We start from the raw sequence: 21,766 nt of genomic DNA on the forward strand, positions 1-21,766 counted from the left end.
CAGAAACCTTTTAACACCCATAGCATCAAGCACAGATGTCTGGCTGTCACTGGGGTGGGCGAGGGTAACTTGATCTATTGGAGAGAAGGCCAGAGGATGTTATAGTCTCACTTATCACACGAGAGAGGGTCCTAGAACCAGGACTTAATTTTTTCAGGACTGGTCGTTTGAAGCTCCACCGGGGTGTGGACCTCAGAAGGGGGCTCCAAGCCACAGCTCATGACTCTCTCTCTCATTTTGGCAGGAGCTACAAGGTCAGGTTCAATAGTGTTTCCTCCTATTCCGACTCCCGCAAATCATCAGGCGACGGGCCGGACCTCAGAGACAACTTCGAGAGCGCTGGCCCCCTGGCAAATGTGAGGTGAGCAAGGGGCTCAGGGCATCGGGGGTGACAAAGGCTCTTCGGGGACCTGGACTTAGGTGCAAATCGGGCTCTCTGTTGGGGAGGGGGAGGTCTCCCTTCCATGCCCGTTCATCCCTCGAAGGACCTGCGCCCTGGCTGCACCTGACTCCTTTTGGTAAATGTACAGAGGCTCAGTGCCCCTGTCACCCACATTTCACCCCCTCATCAGCACATCATTTGTGATGAACACTGACCCCTAGAAACTGTGCAATGAGCTGCCCTTTCCCTGTGATATGTTTTGCACTTGATAGAAACTTCTGGAGACAACCTGCCATAACCCAGTGGTTCTCAGCCCTGGGTGTGCATTAAAAGCACCTGGAGATGTTTGCAGTGTACACATAACCAAGCCAGACCTCCAGAGATGCTGGTGTAATTGGTCTAGAATTGGGCCCAAGCATTGCTTTAAAAAAAAAATCTACCTTCCCAGTTGTGTAGCTCAGTTGTTTAGAGCGTCATCCTAATACGCCAAAATTGCGGGTTCAATCCCTGGTCAGGGCACATACAAGAAGCAACCAGTGGAGGCATAAATACGTGGAGCAACAAATTAATGTTTCTCTCTCTCTCTCTCCCTTCTTCTCTTTCTAAAATCAATACATAGATTTTTAACAACTTTTAAAAAATCTCCCCTGTTGACTCCAGTGTTTAATCAGATTAAAATTACTGGTCTGAATCCCCTATTTTCAAAAGCATAGTCACATACCATGAAATAACTTTAGGTAGTACATGGATGTATATTTTATATTTCAACAATTGTGTCTTCCATTTAATGGGTATTTGGAAAGAAAGAAAACTGGATGTCGAACCCTTAGTTTCACAGATATCAGTCAAGACGAGGCTGCTATAAGCCAAGAATCCAGGCCTGGCCAGAAATCTCCAGCCAAACCTCTGGCCACTAACTGAACCTTCTCCACACCTACTCAGGGCAAGGCTTAGTAGACAATTCAGATCACAGGGTTCCTAGATATTGAAGTATTGTGTCCGTCAGTCCACTCTTTAATAGACTTAATTTTTTAAGCAGTTTTAGGTTCATAGCAAAATTGAGGGGAAGGTACAGAGATTTCCCATACACTCCCCCACACACACCTGCAACACCCACAGCCTCCTCCAGTGTCAACATCTCCCACCAGAGGGGACATTTGTACAACGAATGAACCTACATGGACACATCGAGATCACACCCAGTCCATGCTTTACATTAAGGTTCCCCCTTGGTGCTATCCATTCTCTAGGTTTTGACATCTGTACTTTTTTTTTTAACTTGACATTGAAATATCAGTTGCATAGTTTGACAGTCAGACCCATTTTTCGCTTATTAAATCTACCGTGCTTAGGGCAGGCGATGGCCAGCGACAGCCCATGGGCCAAATCCAGGCTGACCTCTGCATATTTTTGTACAACCATGAGCTAAGAATAGTTTTTACAGATGAACATTTGCAATTCATTTAATGATTTAAAAAACATTACCTTTGAGCTCCAATTAAGCAAAATTATTATCTCCCATGAAAAAAATTACATTCTCATTAGTAGACATACATTACCCAAAAATTGTACTCAGCTATAATTATTACCATGATTATTACTGTATTTTTAACTTCGTCAATAAGAAATTTGTGGGCATTTGTTCTTTCTTGTTATAGAAGTATCTACATAAGAGTTTCGATTTTGCTTCTTCGCCTAAAAATGTTTACTCTCTGGCCCCATATGTAATAAGTTTGCCAACTCCTGGTTTCGAGGCTTAAAATAGGAACTTGGAAGCCATAAGGTGAAGACTGTGATGGAAACATGAGTCTAGGAAGTGATCATGATGCAGGTTTTAAGGTGCATCGGGAAGCGTATTAATGAGTCCCCCACTTGAGCCATCTGTTGTTAGTGACCACACGTGGGCTTGAGGAGCTACAAAGCACAAATTAACTGCGGGTTAAACAGGCCAGTGAGTAACTAACAGGGCTGGTGGTACACAAATACGGCGGATGTTGCAGACATAAATATTGGAGGTTTAGGGAGCAGCGCCTGAACCACACGGCAGCCCGGTGCTGGGAGTTTCCAAATCTGCGTAGGCTGAGGGCACCCCTCCAAGCAGCCCGCTCCTGGGCACCGGCTCTCTGCCCATCAGGGTGCTGCCCTGTGAGGAAAAGGTGAGGAATCCAGGTCCAGAGGAGCATGGGTGAGGGAGTGATGGGGGACACACTGCCTGGTCTCACATACCTTCCTTGGAAAGGCTCAGGAACCGCAGGGGGGGAGGAAAGAAGAGGAGAGTGAGATGAGAAAGCATGAACGTGGATTTGAAAGGAGCGGATATTAACCTACGTTCACTTTCATTTGACCTGTGAGACCAATCTCAAGTTCATTCTCCACTCCTTGGCCTGTCTGAGATGACAGTCTATAGCAAAACACGCCGACCAGGGAAAGAATGGGGTCCGGGTGTTCTTGTCCCACTGTGAACCTGTCACTGCAGTCCCAAAGGGGTCAACACCTACAGCCAGGACCAAGCCCTGGAAGTGTGACATCAAGTGTCTGTAGGACACAGTGACCGAGCGAGAGGGGCCATCTGAGACACAGCCTTCCACTTCCCCTACTTGAAAGCTGCCGGTGCCAACCTCAACATAGACAAAAATCGCACTAACTAGACGCCCGTGGAGTCAAACAGCATCTTCTTGGTGGTATCTATGCAAGGAGGGTTTATGAAACCCATTAATTTCGTAGACATTGCAAAGGGTGGAGCCAGCATATTTAAAATCCCTCATCCCCTTTTAGAGGATCCTGTTTACACACCAACATCCGATGTGTTAATGACACGTCCTTCTGATTTCCTCATTAATACAGGTCCCTGGGGACCTCTGTGTTATAGTTTTAATGATCTTTGTACTTAAAACTGATCAGGTTCTGTAGAATTACAAAACTTGTAGAACTCAAGCCTTCCGATAATGTAGACTAATTTTCTCAATGAGTCCAGCTTACAAAAGGACACGCAGGAAACAGCCAGTGGTTCTGGATGATCACTGTCCCCAGTTCATCTGGATTTCCTCCTGGATTACCTGGCAGAGACCAGAGGAAGGAAGAAGAAGCCCCAGGGGCTCTCAGATTTAACAAGGGCCTTCTCTAAATAGGCTTGGGGTTGCCTGACCACCATGGCTAAGCACAGCCCTTCTGGAGGTACCAGATGTATTAATCTCCTCGGGTGGCCTTAACAAAATACCACAGACTAAGTGGCTTCGACAACTGAAACTTATTTTCTCATAGTTGTGGAGGCTGAAAGTCTAAGATCAAGGTGCCAGCAGGATTGGTTTCCGCCTTGTAGACAGCCACCTTCTTGCTGTGTCCTCACATGGCCTCTCCACTGTGCACGTGCAGAGAGAGACTCTGGTGTCTCTCCCTCTTCTTATAGGGACACCAGTCCTGTTGGATCAGAGCCCTCACATTCCGACCTCCTTTAATCTTAGTTACCTTGAAGTCGCCATCTCTAAATACAGTTACACTGGGGGATGGGGCTTCAACATGAATTTGGGGGGACGTAGTTGTACTCATAACCCCAGGCACCCCAGATCCCCACAGCCCCCGGCATGGGCTCTCTGCTGTCTCGCAGGTTCTCGGTGTTTGGCCTTGGCTCTCGGGCTTACCCCCACTTCTGCGCCTTTGGACATGCCGTGGATACGCTCCTGGAAGAGTTGGGAGGAGAGAGGATCCTGAAGATGGGGGAGGGGGATGAGCTCTGTGGGCAGGAGGAGGCTTTCAGGACCTGGGCCAAGAAGGTCTTCAAGGTAACCGTCTTCCCAGATCTCAGAGACCCAGGGGGAGAAGTCATGCTCCCCTTGACCCCCAAAGACAGGCCACCTAAACCATCAGAAATAGAGGAAACTTGAGAGGACCCCTGGTACTTCCCCCATGTGTCCATCCCAGAGACAGCTTTAAACAACTCAGATGAGTTAGGGTGGCCTTAAAACACACATTCTCCACCTTGAATCCAACCTCCAGCATTGTGGCTAAGGAGTTGGTCCGCAAAAACAGATTAAGAGTGTTAGGTAGATGGATGGGTGGGTGGATGGATGGATCGATGGATCGATAGAAGGATGGGTGGATGGATGGGTCAATAGAAGGATGGGTGGATGGGTGGATGGATTGATCGCTAGAAGGATGGGTGGGTGGGTGGGTGGATGGATGGATGGATGGATGGATGGATGGATGGATGGATGGATGGGTGGATGGATGGATGGACGGATGGGTGGGTGGGTGGATAGATGGGTGGATGGTGGGATACATGCCATGACTTGGGCCTGTTGGAGAGCAGTCCCTCTTGGCTGGCGTAGGTCACTGAAAGCCCTTGTGTGCCACAGGCAGCCTGTGATGTGTTCTGCGTGGGAGATGACGTCAACATCGAGAAGGCGAACAACTCCCTCATCAGCAATGACCGCAGCTGGAAGAGGAACAAGTTCCGCCTCACCTATGTGGCCGAAGCTCCGGAGCTCGCCCAAGGTACCCTCGCCCTCTCCCGGGCAGGCTTTCGGGACGGCGGGAAAGCAAAGTCGGGGTTCCCACCTCTGAAAGGTGCTGAGGGAAAGTTTCATCGCTTCAGGGTCCCTTTAGATCAGTCCTCCCAAAACGAATACATGGCTGCCCCTCGCCCCTCTCTCCGCGCCACGGGCCTTACCCTGGGCCAGCCTCCTGTTAACTACATGCAGCCAGATGTGCTCTGTGTTCTGCATTGTCCACCCCCCCCCCCCAGCCAGTGCCTGACCCCTTCCCTCTTCCCTCGACTCCAGAGGACAGTGGACGTGTGAGTGATGGGGCCAGAGAAGCCGAAGGCGTTTCACTGACAGTGGTTACCCCATTTCAGAAAGACTGTTGGTTTCCTCCCGCAGGTCTGTCCAGTGTCCACAAAAAGCGGGTCTCGGCCGCTCGGCTGCTCAGCCGTCAAAACCTTCAGAGCCCTAAGTCCAGGTAGGAACATTTGCTCACTCGGGTTGCCCCCCTCTGCTCCAGAAGCCCCCACGGGGAGGTGGGGTCCTTGCTGACTCCAAGGACCGGTCTCCTGTTACCATCCCAAGAGCCGTCGAGCCCCTTTGCTGCTTTGTAGCATCTTGGTTTCCTGCTTTTCCTTGGCCAAGCTCCATCCCGGAGGGACAGGAAGAAGAGATGGAGACGATCACCCTGGAAAGAGAAAAGACAATGGTTTTATAAAGAATTTGCCATATAGACACTCCCGTTAGAACTGCTAATTGTACCGTAGCATCTTAGTCAAAAGCACTTAGTCCAGGCATTTCCTCCTTGCAGATGACTCTTCTCTGGCGTTCTGCTTAAATTCCTTTGGAATAGTGGGAGGCTCACTACTGCACAAAACAGCCACTGTGTGTTTTGAAGTCCTAAGTGTTAGAAATCATCTTACTATAGCTTAGAACCAGAGCATATCTTCCTAGCACTCCTTTTGGATCCCAGTTACACTCTCCGGTGACACTTAAAAAAAAAAAAAATTTGGTTCTTCCAGATGAGACTCCTACAAAGAACCAAGACCTTGACCAGTCTCTCCTGGGCCCTGAGTCCTTCCCACTGCTCTTCCTAAGACCTGGTTTCCCACGCCTTTTGCTTTAGTAGAAGGACACACTCTGTCCTGTTGGAAGTGTCATTCAGACCTGGTCACAGTGCAGTGCAGGTCCTGTGATCACTGCCAAGTGCGCTGAGGTTATTATTACCGTCCCCGATGGGAGCACGACATGCTGATGCCGCCCGAGATGGCAGGCGCTGTCCTAACAGCCAGGCTGACCGCCCGTTCAAGCTTATGGACTTGCTACTCTTAGCTATCAAGTGTTTTTCTTTCAATCCTCACCCGAGGATATGTTTTTATTGACTTTTAGAGAGAGAGGAAGGGAGAAAGAGAAAGAGGAAAACATTATGAAAAAGAAACATTAATTGGTTGTCTAGGTATGTGCCCTGACCGGGAATCGAACCCGCAACCTTTTGGTGTATGAGACAGTGCTCCAACCAACTGAGCCACCTGGCGAGGGCGTCTTAGCTATCAGGTCTTTTCAGAATGACCCAGCCAGGCCTGTCCACCAGATACATAAACTTCTTAGCACACACGAATATCTTTGCATTGGTCCGTTGACTGGAATCTTTTTCATGTTTCAGTTATAGCGCATGAAGAGCTTTTGAAATCTTGATTCTTTGCACGCATGGCACAGGACAAAGAGAGGTCTCTTGAGCTGGACAGCCCTGGGTTTTACCCTAGCTCCGAGTGAAAAACTCCCGTTTTTCCCTGCCTAGGGCCCAAGTCGGGCTGTTTGACCCAGGAGGCCATAGCAAGCTCTCCCCTGTCACCCCCACTAGAGACCCTTAATTGCAAGCAAAGTGCTTAAGAGGAAGTAAACAGCCTTTCGGGGGTGGTCCTTGCAAATCTAAAGAGAAAAGTGACCGCAGTTACTGCTTAGCCAGGAAATAAATTTTCTGATGTATAAGCACCAATTAGCAAGGAGTACAGAAGAGAGTGTAATGGAGCACTAATGGGTGGGTGTGGGTGTAAGTCCTGGAAGTCAGAAGGAGGAGGGAAAATGTAGGCTTTAGAGAAGGCTAGAGGCCCAGCTCTGACCACCTTCCGCCACTCAGCCCTGTGTTGATCGCTCTCCAAACACTCCAGCCTCCTTTCCCTTCCTCGACACGCCACACTGCTTCCTACCTCAGGGCCTTGGCACGTGCCGCCCCTCCTCTCGGGAACACTCTCCCCCCAGATCTTTGCATGTCGGCTTCTCATTGTTCAGGTCTCTGCTCAAATGTCAAGTCACCAGGGAGGCCTCCCTGACCATCTATCTGATGGTCTCTTAGCCCGCTGCCCCCGGCCCATCGCCACCTGCCCATCCGCATCACCGACCCGTCTGAGATCTTTTTAAGTTACTTCCCAGTGAAAGCAGGATACTTTGTCTTTATCTGTCACTCACCAGTGCCTAGAACAGTGCCTGACATTCAATATTAATTTGTTGAATGAACCTATTGACTCAAACTGCTCTAGACAGACAATATTTACCCTTTTCGTGGAAGATTGAACATTAGTGTGTTTTTTTTCTTTCATTTAATGCTGGACAGTAGCCGACTATTGTTTTATCTGGGAGCCTGGCATTGAACCACTGCCAAGCGCATGCATGCGAGGGTGTGTGTGTGTGTTATGCTTCTGTGTGTGGATGTAAACACATCACAAGCAGGGGCTACTCTGGGGGAGGGGGTGAAAAAAGCCCAAGTGGCTGCTATCTCCCCAATGCTTCCCTTTCTTTCTCCCCCTAATATTTTTCAATGGTCTCTATGTGTCCCAAGGTTTTTGTTTTGTTTTGTTTTTAAAAGGCCTAGAAAACCCTACACTTAGAAACTCCAACAGAACTGAGATTTGAGAAGGTCGGTCTCCAGGCTAGTGTTACCCATCAGGGATCAGCTTCCTGCTGCGCTCCAAGGAAACGCCCATCAAGGTGCCCTAGGGCCGTGTGGCATTGTGCGCTGGGGTTGTCAGTGGTTTGCAGAGTCCCCTTGGTTAAATTCCCAGCACAGGCAGAGCCCGGGCCCGCCTTCTAGCTAACCTGCCAGCTCCATCCGCATCTCTGCCCCTTATCTGCCTGACCACCTTCTGCCACGTTCAAGAGGACTTGGGGCAAGTGGCCGTGAGCGTGAGCCAGCACAGCAAGTTCGTGTCCTCTGCATTTGTATTTTGTGCCAGCCAAAAGCACAGAGGCGAATATACTTCTGAAAGAAATCGTGATGATCTGGGAGAAAGTGGGAATTGATTTGCGGGCCTTTGAAAGGCTTCCTGCCGGTGTCTCAGGAGGCTCCCAAATTAGCGACCCCGCAGCGCCGCCTGCTGGCTGCGGGCCTCCGCTAATTCCCTTCCCGGAGCTAGCGGTGGGTAATGTCTTTCTCTGCTCTCTGGGAACCAAGATCGGGGTGAGCTCAGAGCAGAATCGGTCATGCACAAAACCAGTGCCCCACAGAGGGCAAAACCTGCCCAGGGAGGGAGAGTGGGACCCCGGGCCCTACCACCGCCATTCACAATTTCAGACACCAAGTTTCCCCATTTCAAAAAAAATACTTGACACCCCAAAAAGCAAGTGTGCCAGCACAGCTATTTTTAATAATGGTGGCTATTTGCAGCACAAAAGGGCTCTTTAAAAACCCTTTAAATAGGGAGTGCCATTAGCTTATCCCAGCCTTGATGATTCAAGGCAGAATGTAGAAACTTCATGTTGAATACCAGGCTCTCAGGCAACTGAAAACCAGCTGGCAGCGCAGAAGCCGATCGGAAATGCAGTCGTAACCCGAGGTGTACGAAGGATTTGACTTACCAAAGTGTGACCGGTCCCCAAGTTTTCAGAGATTGTGTAAAACGTAGTATCTGTATTAATACCTTACAAGGCCCAGAATAATCATAGTCTGGGAATTCATACTTGAAGCCCCCATTCCCTTTGCACAGGCCTCCCTGCACTTGAAATACAAAAATCAATGAGAAAGGGCACACCCAGCAGGTGGAAACGGGTGTCTCTCTGGGTTTTCTCCTTAGATCTCTCAATTTTATAACATCGGTGGATTTGTGTTTAGCAACAACCCAAGCTTAAGGCCAGGCCCTTTTCCCTTTTTCCATGACGATATGATGACATCCCGTTGCAGAAGGGGGCGGAGTTTAGGATTCTGGGGGAGATGGAATTTCACAGACTGGGGACACCACTGCCTCGGCTCCCGTGGGATAATTGTCGCTGAGAGAGACCCCCATTGGTACTGAGAACAAAACCTGTTCTGGCACCTGTGGGTCTGAAATATTTAACCAACAAATATTTCTTGAGCACCTACTATGTGCCATGCACTGTTAGAGCCCTGAACAAAACAGACAGACCAACCCCCTTTCCTCTAGAGTTTACAGTGCCGTGGGGGCCAGGGGATGGGCAGGGGCCAGACCACAAACCAGGTAAGGAAGTAAATGCTGCTGTGGATCAGACGATGGTCACCGCTATGGAGGAAGGAAAAGCAGGGGCTGAAAGATAGATAAACAAAGAGGTCTGCCCGGGCCTGCTGTGGCTCTGTGGCTGAGCATTGACCTAGGAACCAAGAGATCAAGGTTCAACTCCAGGTCAGGGCACATGCCCAGGTTTGTTCCCCAGTAGGGGGTGTGCAGGAGGCAGGCAATCGATGATGTTTCTCTCTCATGGATATTTCTCTCTGTGCTTCTCCCTTCTTCTCCTCTAAAAATCAATAAAAACATTTTTTTTTTTTAAAAAAAAGAAGGGTTGTGAGGACTGAACCCTGGGCTCCAGTGTCCAGAGTTTGGGGAGATGAGCCAGCAAAAGAGGCTGAGCCAGGGCAGCCAGAGAGGAGACCAGGAGAGCCTGGGGGACTAGAATCCATGAGGAGGAAGGGAGCAGCCGGGCCCTGCGCTGCTCCCATGACCAGCATGAGCACTGGACTTGCACCGGCTGTTGGATTTGCAAGGAGGAGCTCACGGGTGACCTTGCTAAAAGCCGTAGTGTGGAAATGACAGGGACAGAAGTCTGGTTGGCATGGGCCCCAAGGAGAATGGAAGGAGGGAAACTGCAGTCACAGGACCTACGAAGGCACAAAGAAAGGGGGCAATAGCTGGTGGCCCTTATCTGATCGCTCCCCTGTCCTTCCCCCCAGCCGATCAACCATCTTCGTGCGTCTCCACACCAACGGGAACCAGGAGCTGCAGTACCAGCCTGGGGACCACCTGGGCGTCTTCCCCGGCAACCACGAGGACCTCGTGAATGCCCTGATCGAGCGGCTGGAGGACTCACCCCCTGTCAACCAGCTGGTGAAAGTGGAGCTGCTGGAAGAGCGGAACACGGCCTTGGGTAACTATAGCCACGCCGGGCACCTCACCTGTCCACTCCCAAGGGCCCTTCCCTTCCCCATGGGGTTCCAGAGGCAGTGGGTGTCCGGGGGAGAGGAGACCTCTTCTTGGTCCCAGTCACCAATCCAGGTAGGAGAGTGGGCCTCTGTTGCCTCCAGCTTATGAGACGGAAGACTCCCCATTTCTCTTGGCTGATCAGCCTTGGCCCAGTGGCCTGATCGATTGTGTGTGATGCCAGGACATCAATGGTTCGTCATTGGGGGAAACTGATTTGAGCAGAGCCTACTCATCTCCCTTTTTGCATCACCGCCACCCCACTGCCCACAGAGTAGAGAGTGGCTGAACTCTGACCCTGCCTCCTCTCAGAATCCAAACGCCTTGTGTGAAGCTCAATGGCCCACAAGGCATGAAACCACATATCTGCATTCATTAGATCAAGTTCCAACCTATCTCAGCGACCATTCTTGACATTCCCATTGAAGAACTTGCAAAGGCAAGTGGGCCAGTGCTTCCTCTCAGTAGGTGCAGTTGAGCTCAGGGCTCAGGTGCGAGGAACAGCAGTGACCTTGCATGGCAGCCTGTGGTACAGTGACAGACCTTTACAAAGGAGAGAGGGTGGAAAGTCAGGGCAGAATGTGAACATGGTAGGTAGTCAAAGCCCTGTTGAAAATCCCTTAGGAAGGCCCCACTTTGGAGAGACACACCTTCTCGTAATAAATCCCACCCAGCCAGTTCTTGCTCCAGGTTGGAACTGTGCCTGTTTATCTTGGGTTGAGTCCCCGATGAAGGAGAGGCTCGTGTTGGGGGGTTATGTTGAATGAAAAGTACACAGAAGCGGTACGATATGGCAGTTAGAAGACTGCCTGACTTCACACGTACGAGCTGTGTGACCTTGGGCAAATTCCTTAACCTCTCTGTGCTTCCATTTATCTCCAGTGCAAAAGAGGAATAATAATAGGACCTGCCACCTACGCTGGTTGTGAGTTTGGGGAGACGAGAAGGATTATAGGAGTTAATATAAAGTGCTGAGACCAGTACTTGTCACCTAGAAAGTACTAAGTGTTAAGCACATTTGTAATTTTAAACACTAGACTGCCACTCGGAGGAGTGAGAGGCTGATCCCACGAGAGGACAGACAGAGCCAAAATAGACTCTTAACTCACGCACAGTTGGTGGCTCACTGCGTAGAACACCGGGGGACTGTCTCGTGCTATTTTAATATTTGTTTCTTTTTTTTAATGTTTGGACTAGTTTGCTCAATGGATTTTGGATAGGCTCCTTGCACACATGAGGTGTAGACGTGGGATACGGAAGATTTAGAGGCGAGGGGTTGTTGGGCTCCCCCAGCCCCATCCTGACTTGGACCCGAGCCCTCAGAGCTCAGACTCCCCTTGCCCCGACACCCCCCCCCACCCCCCAATTGTGCCTCCACAGGAGTTATCAGCAACTGGACGGATGAGCACCGCCTGCCGCCCTGCACCATCTTCCAGGCCTTCAAGTACTACCTGGACATCACCACTCCGCCCACGCCGCTGCAGCTGCAGCAGTTTGCCTCCCTGGCCACCAGCGAGAAAGAGAAGCAGCGTCTGCTGGTCCTCAGCAAGGTGGGTCCCGGGCCCCCTGCGATCCCAGGGGGCGCCTGTCACCTCCTGGGCCTTGGAGAGCTGCATAGTATTACAGCAGGCCTTCCAGCAGGTGGCAGCCTTGAGCAAGCTTTGCCGGTTTCTAGTTCGCAGAAAGTGACCGTGTTGACTAGTCGATTCCGGTTAGTCCCGACCATCTCACCTGGTTCTAAGCCCCGATAGAATGACAGTGACCTCGTTGAATCTCACAGTTCTTGGACCACCGTAGAAATGGCTGTTCCTCCTTCCATCCTTTGGGACACCGGGGCGTCCTTAGTTCCGTCTTAGCCAGGGCTTGGAAGAAAAAGAAACGGAGAATCTCACAGTGCCCTGTTTTAAAGATCAGCCTGTGCCCATGCAGAGGAGCTGTAGGTAGGACTTCAAGACGAAGGAGGCCTCTGGTGGAAAGGTGAAGCCCCCCCGCACAGCTGCTGCCACCCTGGCTTCTTCCCTCCTTCACTTGCAGTCGAAGGAGAGACCAGCACAGGTGACCATGTCGGTTCCAGGTGGATGTCACCTTCGGAGAGCAGCTGCTGGGGCTCTCGGCCAGTTGCGCCGCTGCGGTTCAGTGAGGCTGGAGATCCGGGAGGCACATTCTCACCGGTGCCATGCCCTAATCAATAAAGCAAGGATGGTCTTTAGAGACCTGGGAGAAGGCTTTGTTGTGCAATGAGCTTATGATGGGCTTTACCTCTTCTCAAAATCTGAACCTCTTGGGATTACCCAGGGCAGCTTCTGAGATGTAGGAAAAATCACTCAAGCCCCAGGGAGGCTACCTCTGTTCCCTAGTAACAGCTGGGTCTTGCTGTCAACACGCCCCTGAGCACAGTCCCCCACACCCTGCCCTGTTCCTTTGGGACCGTCATTTCCTGTCTGAGCATGCTCTGTGCACATGCACCCCCACCCTTGCAAACCCACAAATCGCATGTCTGCGTTCTGTACCTGTAAGGCCTCCCTCCACGGTGCCTCCCTTTCCACCTTCACATGCTACAGGACGGTGTAAAGGTCAGGACCCCAGATCCTGGGGCCAGACTGCCTAGGATAAGACTCGGCACATTTTTCCTGTCAACGGCCAGGTAGTAAATATTTTAGGCTCACAGTGCGTTTGGTCTCTGTCGCGACGCTCAACTCTCCTTGTGGCATAACATCGTGGACGATACATAAGTGAGTGGGTGTGACTGGTGGGGGCCAATCCAACTTTATCTGTGGACACTGAAGTTTAACTTTTATATCATATTTTTATGTCATAAAAACTATAGTATTCTTTTTCTGATGCTTCCCCCCAAACCATTTAAATATACAAAGCAAGGGATGAGCCAGATTTGTTTTGCAGGCTGAAGTTTGCCCTCCCCGGCCTAGATTCAAAACCCAGAATCACCACCTCGTAGCCATGGCACCTCTATATCCCTCAGTTTCCTCATCTATAAAATGGGTATAACAGTCATACCTATTTCATAAGGTCCGAGAGGGAGATAAAACCTGGCACAGAGTATTAACTATGTTAAGTGTTAACTATTATTTTTATTTGCCTTTTCTCTGTCCCTCCTCAAGCCCTCACTGGCAGTTTGTACCAGGAGCTGAGTGCATTTTCCTGTCCCTCTCCTTGGCACAGGGATTGCAGGAGTACGAGGAATGGAAATGGGGCAAGAATCCCACCATTGTGGAGGTGCTGGAGGAGTTCCGGTCCATCCAGATGCCTGCCACCCTGCTCCTGACCCAGCTGTCGCTCCTGCAGCCTCGTTACTATTCCATCAGCTCCTCCCCGGACATGTACCCCGATGAGGTGCACCTCACCGTGGCCATCGTCTCCTACTCCACCCGAGGTAGGCAGAGGTGCTGGGAGATCCTCCGGGTCTGCGTTTGCCCCCAGGGACCCCTGGCTGGAGACCCACGCCCACGGCCAGGAAACTGTGGGAAGAAGCGAAGCAGGCACGCTGTCCCCTTAGGCAGAACCAACTCCATGCGGCAGCTAGAAGCCACCACAACCCATTTCCTTGGAGCAGGGGGCTCTCTATTGCAGGGTGTCCAGCTGGCCGTAGGTCGGTCAGATTCCATGGCCGTGTTTTCCAGTACTTTCCGTCCTTGATAAAGCAATGCACATGCACGGTGCCTGAGAGGGTTCTGGGACCCCAGCAGCCCGCGGAGAGCCCATTGACCAAAGCCTTTCAGAGGGCAGGATCTGCATCCAACTCACCCCTACCCAGCAGCGCTGGGCACTTCCACAGCTCACAGGCTCACCCCCAGCTATGCCACTTCCTCCTCCCCTTTAGAGGAAAGGACCCAGGCAAGGAACCCCAAGGCAGAAACTTGGCATTGGGGCTCCTGCATCAAGGGGGGAGACCAATGACGGGGAAGCGTGGGGACAGCAGGCGAGCCAGACCACCTTGTTTATTCTGCTAGATGGAGACGGACCAGTTCACCACGGGGTGTGCTCCTCCTGGCTCAACCGGATACAGGCTGCCGAGGTGGTCCCCTGTTTCGTGAGAGGGTGAGTGGCAAGTGACGGGAACTGAGTGGCCACCCCAAATCTGCATATTGGTGTCCTGAGCCGGGCTGGGTGGACCAGCCCAAAGGTCTGGAGAGGCGGCTGAGTCAGAGGGGCTCAGCCTTCTGCATCCCTCCGGGTTGTTAAGGAAACGGGGTTATGAGACAGAACTTAGCGAAAGCTAAGGACACCCTCTAGTCAAGGTCAAGTCAGTGCAACGGACACCGATCAGGTGCATGTGCTGTGCTAGATGCTGAGGCTCCACTGGAGAGCCAGCAAGTGCAGTCTCAGCCTTCGTGGGATTTGCAGGCCAGGGGAGATTCTATCCAAATTCTATAGGACACCCCATCTGTCCCCGGTTTCTTAGAAACAGGGAAGATCCAAACACCTTCCTCCAACTCCATCCATCAGAGCCTTTCCTCCCAAACTCAGTTTTAAAGGATATTCCTGCCTATAGTTAACAGTACTGCATTGTGCACTTAAAAATTCATTAAGAGGGTAGATTTCATGTTAAACGTTCCTATCACAATCAATCAATTTTTTTATTTTTATGTTCTATTTTTAAAAATAAAAACAAAGGACATGCCTGAACTTAGGCCCATTGTATGTATCTGCTTTGTCAACCAATAGTTTCTCTACCTGGACAGTGACCTTGGCCACTCTTCTAAACTGTTGAAGGTAGAATGTTCGTGGGATGGTCCATACACCTTCAGAAATACAGAGTCCTAGCCACTGCATGCATGGCCCAGAAATCTGCACCCCTTTAACGCTCCCCCAGGAGTGATTCTTTCATCTACTGGAGTTTGTGACTCCCTGATACTAGATCTTGTGGATGGTTAAATGAGCGGTTCTCCTCGGGGGGGTGATTTGGCCCTACCCCCACCCCAAAGGACATCTGGCAATGTCTGGAGGGTGCTCCTGGAATCTAGTGGGTGGAGACCAGGGGAGCTGCTCAATAGCCTACAATGCACAGGGCAGTCCCCACAACAGAGAAGCATGTAGCCCCAAGTGTCGGTAGAGCCGGGGTAGGGAAACCCTGAGTCAAATAAACTCTGCTGCCCTTTCAAATAAACTCAGCTCAGCAATGGAGATCATTGGGAAATGGAGGGCTAGGCAGACTCTAGGGATCCCCCAGATCTGCGGGACCTCCCACCCTGATTAGGGGCACCCAGCCTAGGCTGAAGAGTTTTGCAGGCCCTGCTGTATTTCTACCCAAGACAGCTGCCTGGGCTAAGACCCAACTGGTCTTGATCACAGTGGACTCAGCAAGCCTTCTGACTCTCTTTTCTTTGTCCAGGGCTCCTAGCTTCCACCTTCCCCGAAATCCCCAAGTGCCCTGCATCCTGGTTGGCCCGGGCACCGGCATCGCCCCTTTCCGAAGCTTCTGGCAGCAGCGGCAATTTGATATCCAACACAGAGGTGGGTCCCGGGCCAGTAGCCACGTGGTTTCCCCCCCTCCCCCCAGACCTGGGGGGGCCCACCTGTGTCTCCGCAGTGGGAGACGCCGGCGTGGCTCCATTCTCTCTCTCTTGCAACCTTGCCTGGTTAGGGGTGGGGGGAGCTGACCTGACCCATGGTGCGATTCAAAGGACCCGTCCAGCTTGGCCGTTTTGGCTCAGTGGTTAGAGCGTTGGCCTATGGACTGAAGGGTCCCGGGTTCGATTCCGGCCAAGGACACATACCTCGGTTGCAGGCTCAATCCTTGGCCCCAGTCGGGGCTTGTGCAGGAGGCAACCAGTAGATGTGTCGCTCTCACATCAATATTTCTCTCTCTCTCCCTCTCTCACTTCCACTGTCTCTGAAAAAGCAATGGAAAAAATATCCTCAGGTGAGGTTTTAAAAAAATTAATTAAAAAAAAAAAAAAAAAAGGACTGTCCAAAAAATCTCCCACACAGCTTATGCTAAGGCCTGAAATTTCACATTTCTTTGACTGTCAAGATAGGACCCTTCTTTAAAATGCAAGCAGCCCTGGAAGGGGTAGGCATGAAACCTTCTCAAATGGATGTGTGTCTATGGGATTCTGTCAAGAGCAGGCTTGGCTGTGTGGGACACACACAGATCAACTTCTGGAGGAGAGAGGAAAAGAGAGCCACAGTGTTGGTATTAAACAGGGGGTTGCTGAGCGTCTGATAAATGCCAAACACTGTTGTCGGCACTGGAGGCATACCAATAAACGGGACAGAAACAACTTTGAAAACAAACACCTGCCCTGTGGAACCGGCAGTCAGCTGGAACAGCGTTGACACGGTGTTCGCTGTGTGCCAGGCACCGTCCTCATGTTTGACGCCCATTTGTAACAAGACCCTATCGGGTAGTTGCTGTTATCATTTCAATTTTGTACATGGGGGAAATGGAGACATAGGAAGCTGAGTAAGGTGTTCATTGTCAGACAGAGCTGGGATTTGAACCCAGGCAGTATTGCTCCAAAGTCTGGGGTCTTAGCACTTCCCACAGGGGCCAGGAGGGAAGACTGAGACCCAGAGAAGGGAGGTTTGCCAGAGTCTGAGCACACCTTACCTACTTCCGTGTGTGTGTGTGTGTGTGTGTGTGTATGTGTGTAAAGGTGTGTGAGTCCGTATATTGCCTGCCCCTGGGTTCATGTACCTCTATCCACATGGCACCCACTGAGGTTCCCAGTACCCCACCCCCTGGCACCACCAGCCATCCCCCAAATCAGACGTCAGAGCCGTTGGTGACGTGAGCTCCTCCTGGTCCCCAGGCATGAGCCCCTGCCCCATGATCCTGGTCTTCGGGTGCCGGCAGTCCAAGATAGACCACATCTACAGGGAGGAGACCCTGCAGGCCAGGAACACGGGCGTCTTCAGAGAGCTGTACACGGCCTACTCCCGGGAGCCAGACAAACCAAAGGTAACCCCGCTCATCCACGCTCCCCACCCCAGCCCGCACACAGGCCCGCCCGTGCACGCATGCACACCCCCTCCCAGGGACCCCTCACCCTCCCGGAATCCTCCTCCGAGAGATGGCTTCAGAAAGCATGGGGCCTAAAAATATCCATTTAAACTATTTAACAGCTCACAGTATATGATGCCACTTAGATGAAATATCCAGAGCAGCCAAATCCACAGAGACAGAAAGCAGATTGGTGGTTGCCAGGGGCTTGGGGGAAGGGAAATGAGGAGTGACTCGTAATTGGGACCAGGCTTCAGTTTGGGCGGTGAAAAGGTTTGGAAATAGAGTGGTGACACAGCATGGCGAATGCACTCAGCGCCCCTGAATTGTACATTTTAAAATGATTCAATGGTGAGTTTTATGTTTGTTTTATAATACTCAGTTTTTAAAAATTTTAATGTGAATTTTAAAAAATAGTTAACAGCCCATAGGAGACCCTACCAGTCAAATGGACATGGGCCACAGGACTGGAGCACCTCCTTCTGGATCTTGGGGAGGTCTGGGGTGGAGGGGTGGTTCCAGGCAGGGGACCAGGACAACTGGGGTGAGGGGGAAACTCAGAGAATCTGGGCAGTGGCCATTTGACAACAGAAGTACATCAACATTTTAACAACCAGGACAGCCAAACCAGGACTTACGAGCTGAATGCCAGCCTCCTGGAGGGGAGTTTGCTGGGCTAAAGACATCAGAACAAGCTAGACAGATTGCCTGGGGGCTGTAGCGAATTCCCGGTGCCCACCCCAGATTCCCTGAGCCCACGTCTCACTCCAGCTGCAGCAGCTGGCTTTGCACAGGTGTGGCCTGGCAGCCCGTCACCCGGCCCCAGCTCTTGCTATCTGCCTGGGGCTGCTCTGGTGTTCACACCTCGTGGGCAACCCCTGGTTGTTGGAGAGAGGAGCAGGTAGACAATGCCCCCCTCTCATGCCCCTCCAGGAGATGGTTCTGGGGTCCTCAGCAGAGTTGAGGTCCCAAGTGGGAAGCAGCTCCTTCCCACAGCCTCGGGTTCCCTTTCCCTCCTCCCCAACTTCACTCTTCCAAGACCCCAGGGATCACCACCTGACCGCAAGCTCCCAGGTCAGGCTCTGCTCCCTGGGGGGGGGGGGGTCACACAGCCTGGCTCCCCTGCTCCCCGCAGAAGTACGTGCAGGACATCCTGCAAGAGAAGCTGGCGGAATCTGTGTACCGAGCCCTGAAGGAGCAAGGGGGCCACATTTACGTCTGTGGGGACGTCACCATGGCCGCCGATGTCCTCAAAGCCATCCAGCGCATCATGGCCCAGCAGGGGAAACTCTCCGTGGAGGACGCCGGCGTGTTCATCAGCCGGCTGAGGGTGAGCGGCGGGCTGGTGACCTGCACCCCCTTCCCGGCGCCCAGTGTCCTGTCTCCTCCTCACCCCACCTGCCTCTATGACAAGAGGAGCCGTGCTGATGTCCCTGCTCCGATTTTTCCATTTCTGGCTAGGGCGGAGAACTTAGGTGGTCCCAGCCTATAGTTGAGAGAGAAGGAAGGATGGCTGGGCATGCAGGGGAGTGTATGAAATATCGTGGGGGGCTGTGGGCTGTGAAAACAGCAAGCGGGCAGGTCACTAGGTAGACAGAGACCATCCCAACCCAACCACCCAACTTGCAGGAACCAGGAGGAGGGAGAGAGCCTCCTCTGTCCTCAGAACTGCCATAGCAGCAGCTTGTTCCTGGATTGGGAACATAAGTGTTCATTGTCATCTGGGCCAGAGGGACCCCACACCCTGGGGGGCAGAGGGTCTTGCTCAAACAGTGGGGGACCAAACGGTACTCCAGGGGGCGCTGGGTTACGCCTCCTTTCTTTAGGGGCTATTTTCTATAGGGATAACTCATCCCCTGTGTCAGCATATCTGCCCCTCCCTGGGCCCCTGGCTGCCATTTGAGAGCTGTTCCCTGTGTCTGTCCCCTAGGATGACAACCGCTACCATGAGGATATTTTCGGGGTCACCCTGCGAACGTATGAAGTGACCAACCGCCTTAGATCTGAATCCATTGCCTTCATCGAAGAGAGCAAAAAAGACACCGATGAGTAAGCTGGCCCGGTCGCACCAGGGAGGGGTGGGCACGGCCCTCTCTTCTGGGGCCTGATGGGCAGGGACATCTGACTTCATTGGCCTGACTTTCCCACAGAGGGGTCCCCTGAGACACAGCAGCCGCAGCAGCACCTGGGAACGGGTTAGGAATGCAGATTCTGGGCCACCGCAGGCCTGCAGCATCTAAAACTCTGGGGTTAGGGTGCAGCAGGGTGTGTTTTCTCGGGGAGATCCAATGCCCTCAAGTGTGGGAACCCCAGCTGGGGGGGGGGGGGGGGTTGGCTTCTGCCTCTCACGCGCCCCCTAGTGGAACGACGGCTCCTGGCTCTGCAAAGCTGTCAGGATTCACACCGTGTCTCCCGCCCCCCAAAACCGCTGGGAACGCGCTCTCCCGGATGCAAATTCCAATTGGCATTATTCTGACAACTGCACTCCTGCCCCTAGAAACTGCTGGAAACAGTCTGAGTCTCACTGTTTGAGCCTGACCACAGTGTCCTCCGTGAGACATCAGCCTGGCCTGTCACCTCACTTCCCCCACCCCGTGCCCGGGAACGCCCCGGAGCCACCACCCTGCGCCCCGTAACTTGGGTGGAGATGGAGCACACGCTCCGTTTCCCAAGTATCCCCGTGGTCTCCCCCTTACCACACAGCCGTCTCAGAGACATACTTGCGCGCCCAGGAGGCTCACGCTATTGCCATGGCCATCGCAGCTCCTGTGGATTGTCACCAAGCCCCTTTAAATGTCCCTCTTCCTGGCCGGTTGTGTTGGTGATCACGCATTCACTCATTCATTCATTCATTCACTCATTCACTCATTCATTCACTCATTCATTCATTCGCTCACTCACTCACTTATTCATTCACTCATTCACTCATTCACTCATTCATTCACTCACTCATTCACTCATTCATTCATTCATTCACTCATTCATTCACTCACTCATTCACTCACTCATTCACTCATTCGTTCATTCATTCATTCCAAGCCCCAGCTGGGTGCCAGGCGCTGCCCAGGACTCGGGGCTCGGGGCGCAGTGAGGGGGGCCCTGTGCAGCGTTAGGTGGCGCCCTCTCCCTCTCGCTGGGGCCTTTTGCTCTCTGACTCCTTCCTCACTTCTTCCACAGGGTTTTTAGCTCCTAACGGGATCCTCTTGCCGGGACCGACGGCCGGGGCCGCCCCGCGCGCCCCGGCGGGGGTGGCGGCAGGTTCTGTGGGCGCGGACGCTGCTGGACCTTCCCGCGGGACCCCGCGCGGCCCCCGCCCGGCCTTGTCACCCTGGGGCCTGGCTTTCCTCCTCGGGGTTCCCGCCTCTCCGTGTTTCCTTGGCCTTCTTGGGTTTCCTCCTTGCGTTTTTCCTGCTGCGATGCAACGCCTTCATAACCCGCAGAGGCTCCGACCACACCGCCCCCGCCCCTCTGCCCGACCAGGACGGATCCGTCCGCGGTGCGCCGAGGCGCGCGGGGCTGTGGGCGTCGCTGGAGGCGGGGCTTGTTTTCTGGGGTTCCCCTGGAGAGGCTGCAGGGACCACACGGGAGAGTTTTCCCCGAGCCAGTCTCCAGGCCGCTAGAGCCCCAACTCACCCTTTTATAGGATGACATTCTGGTCGTGGGTGTGCGCGCGTGTGACGGGGTCTGGGGCGCGCCGTCCGTCTTCTTGCCTGTGCCAGCGTGTTGCCTGCAGACCCTCAGTGCCAAGAACCGTGGCCCAGCCTCTGTTGGTTGCTCACACGTGTCCATAACTGAGGGGGCTGTGCCTGTGTCCCTGGGACACTTGGAGGCACCCTAATGGTCCTGGATATAAAGGGTCAGGGCATGGAGAGAGGGGCCTGTAATGATTAAGGGGGAAATCTTCCAACGAAAGGGGGCATCAGAGAACTAGATGCAATTTAGATTCTTGCACCAGTGAGAAGAGCCCTCGCTGGGAAACTAACCCATCTATTGGATCGGGCAACCCCCCCTCCCCAACCCACCCATCCCAGGCCCTCCCCGGAGCAACCCCAACCAGGAGGCCAGAAGTAATGTTGTCCAAGGGAATGTGCTGGAAATAAGAATCTTCTCATCTTTGTCACCCGGTGACTCCGGACAAGTCGCTGGCCCTCAGTTTCCCCTCATTGTAATGTTACAAAGCTGAAGAGTATGAATGGATGAAACTTGAAAGTTGTGAAGACTGGAAACAATGTCGAGGAGGAATGTTCCCCAAATGGGGCTTGCTGCTTTACCCTCAGGGGTAAAACCAGGGAAGCCAGTTCAAGTGGATCAGGTTGGAGAGGGACGCCCTGGTGAGGCACCACGTGGCATCCTCTGCAGGCCCGCAGCCCAGGGTGGGAAGAGCCTGGCCTGCCTGCAGGCTTTAGAACTCCCTTTGAAGGTGATCCCCGCGTTTTTAACCTGCTAAAATAATTTTAACAAATAAATTGCCCTCGACTCAGATTTTTTTTTTTAAAAAAAAGGGCAGTGAAGTCGTTAC

The 21,766-nt window shown here is 52.4% G+C and overlaps 1 protein-coding gene across 1 annotated transcript in view; it reads left to right on the top strand.

Moving 5' to 3' along the window:
• Positions 1 to 19,300, top strand: part of NOS1 (nitric oxide synthase 1) — a 50,076-nt gene extending 30,776 nt beyond the window's left edge. Inside the window, exons 16-27 of the mRNA XM_087828585.1 lie at positions 245 to 361; positions 3,987 to 4,161; positions 4,735 to 4,873; positions 5,260 to 5,338; positions 10,037 to 10,230; positions 11,664 to 11,833; positions 13,464 to 13,674; positions 14,252 to 14,339; positions 15,634 to 15,755; positions 17,057 to 17,205; positions 18,383 to 18,577; positions 19,178 to 19,300. Of these exons, the coding sequence (XP_087684711.1) occupies positions 245 to 361; positions 3,987 to 4,161; positions 4,735 to 4,873; positions 5,260 to 5,338; positions 10,037 to 10,230; positions 11,664 to 11,833; positions 13,464 to 13,674; positions 14,252 to 14,339; positions 15,634 to 15,755; positions 17,057 to 17,205; positions 18,383 to 18,577; positions 19,178 to 19,300 (1,762 nt within the window). The remainder of the gene's footprint in view (positions 1 to 244; positions 362 to 3,986; positions 4,162 to 4,734; positions 4,874 to 5,259; positions 5,339 to 10,036; positions 10,231 to 11,663; positions 11,834 to 13,463; positions 13,675 to 14,251; positions 14,340 to 15,633; positions 15,756 to 17,056; positions 17,206 to 18,382; positions 18,578 to 19,177) is intronic.
• Positions 19,301 to 21,766: the final 2,466 nt, after the last annotated feature.

Source organism: Miniopterus natalensis, chromosome 20 (assembly GCF_054644295.1).
Source record: "Miniopterus natalensis isolate mMinNat1 chromosome 20, mMinNat1.hap1, whole genome shotgun sequence".
In the NCBI taxonomy this organism is placed as follows: domain Eukaryota; kingdom Metazoa; phylum Chordata; class Mammalia; order Chiroptera; family Miniopteridae; genus Miniopterus; species Miniopterus natalensis.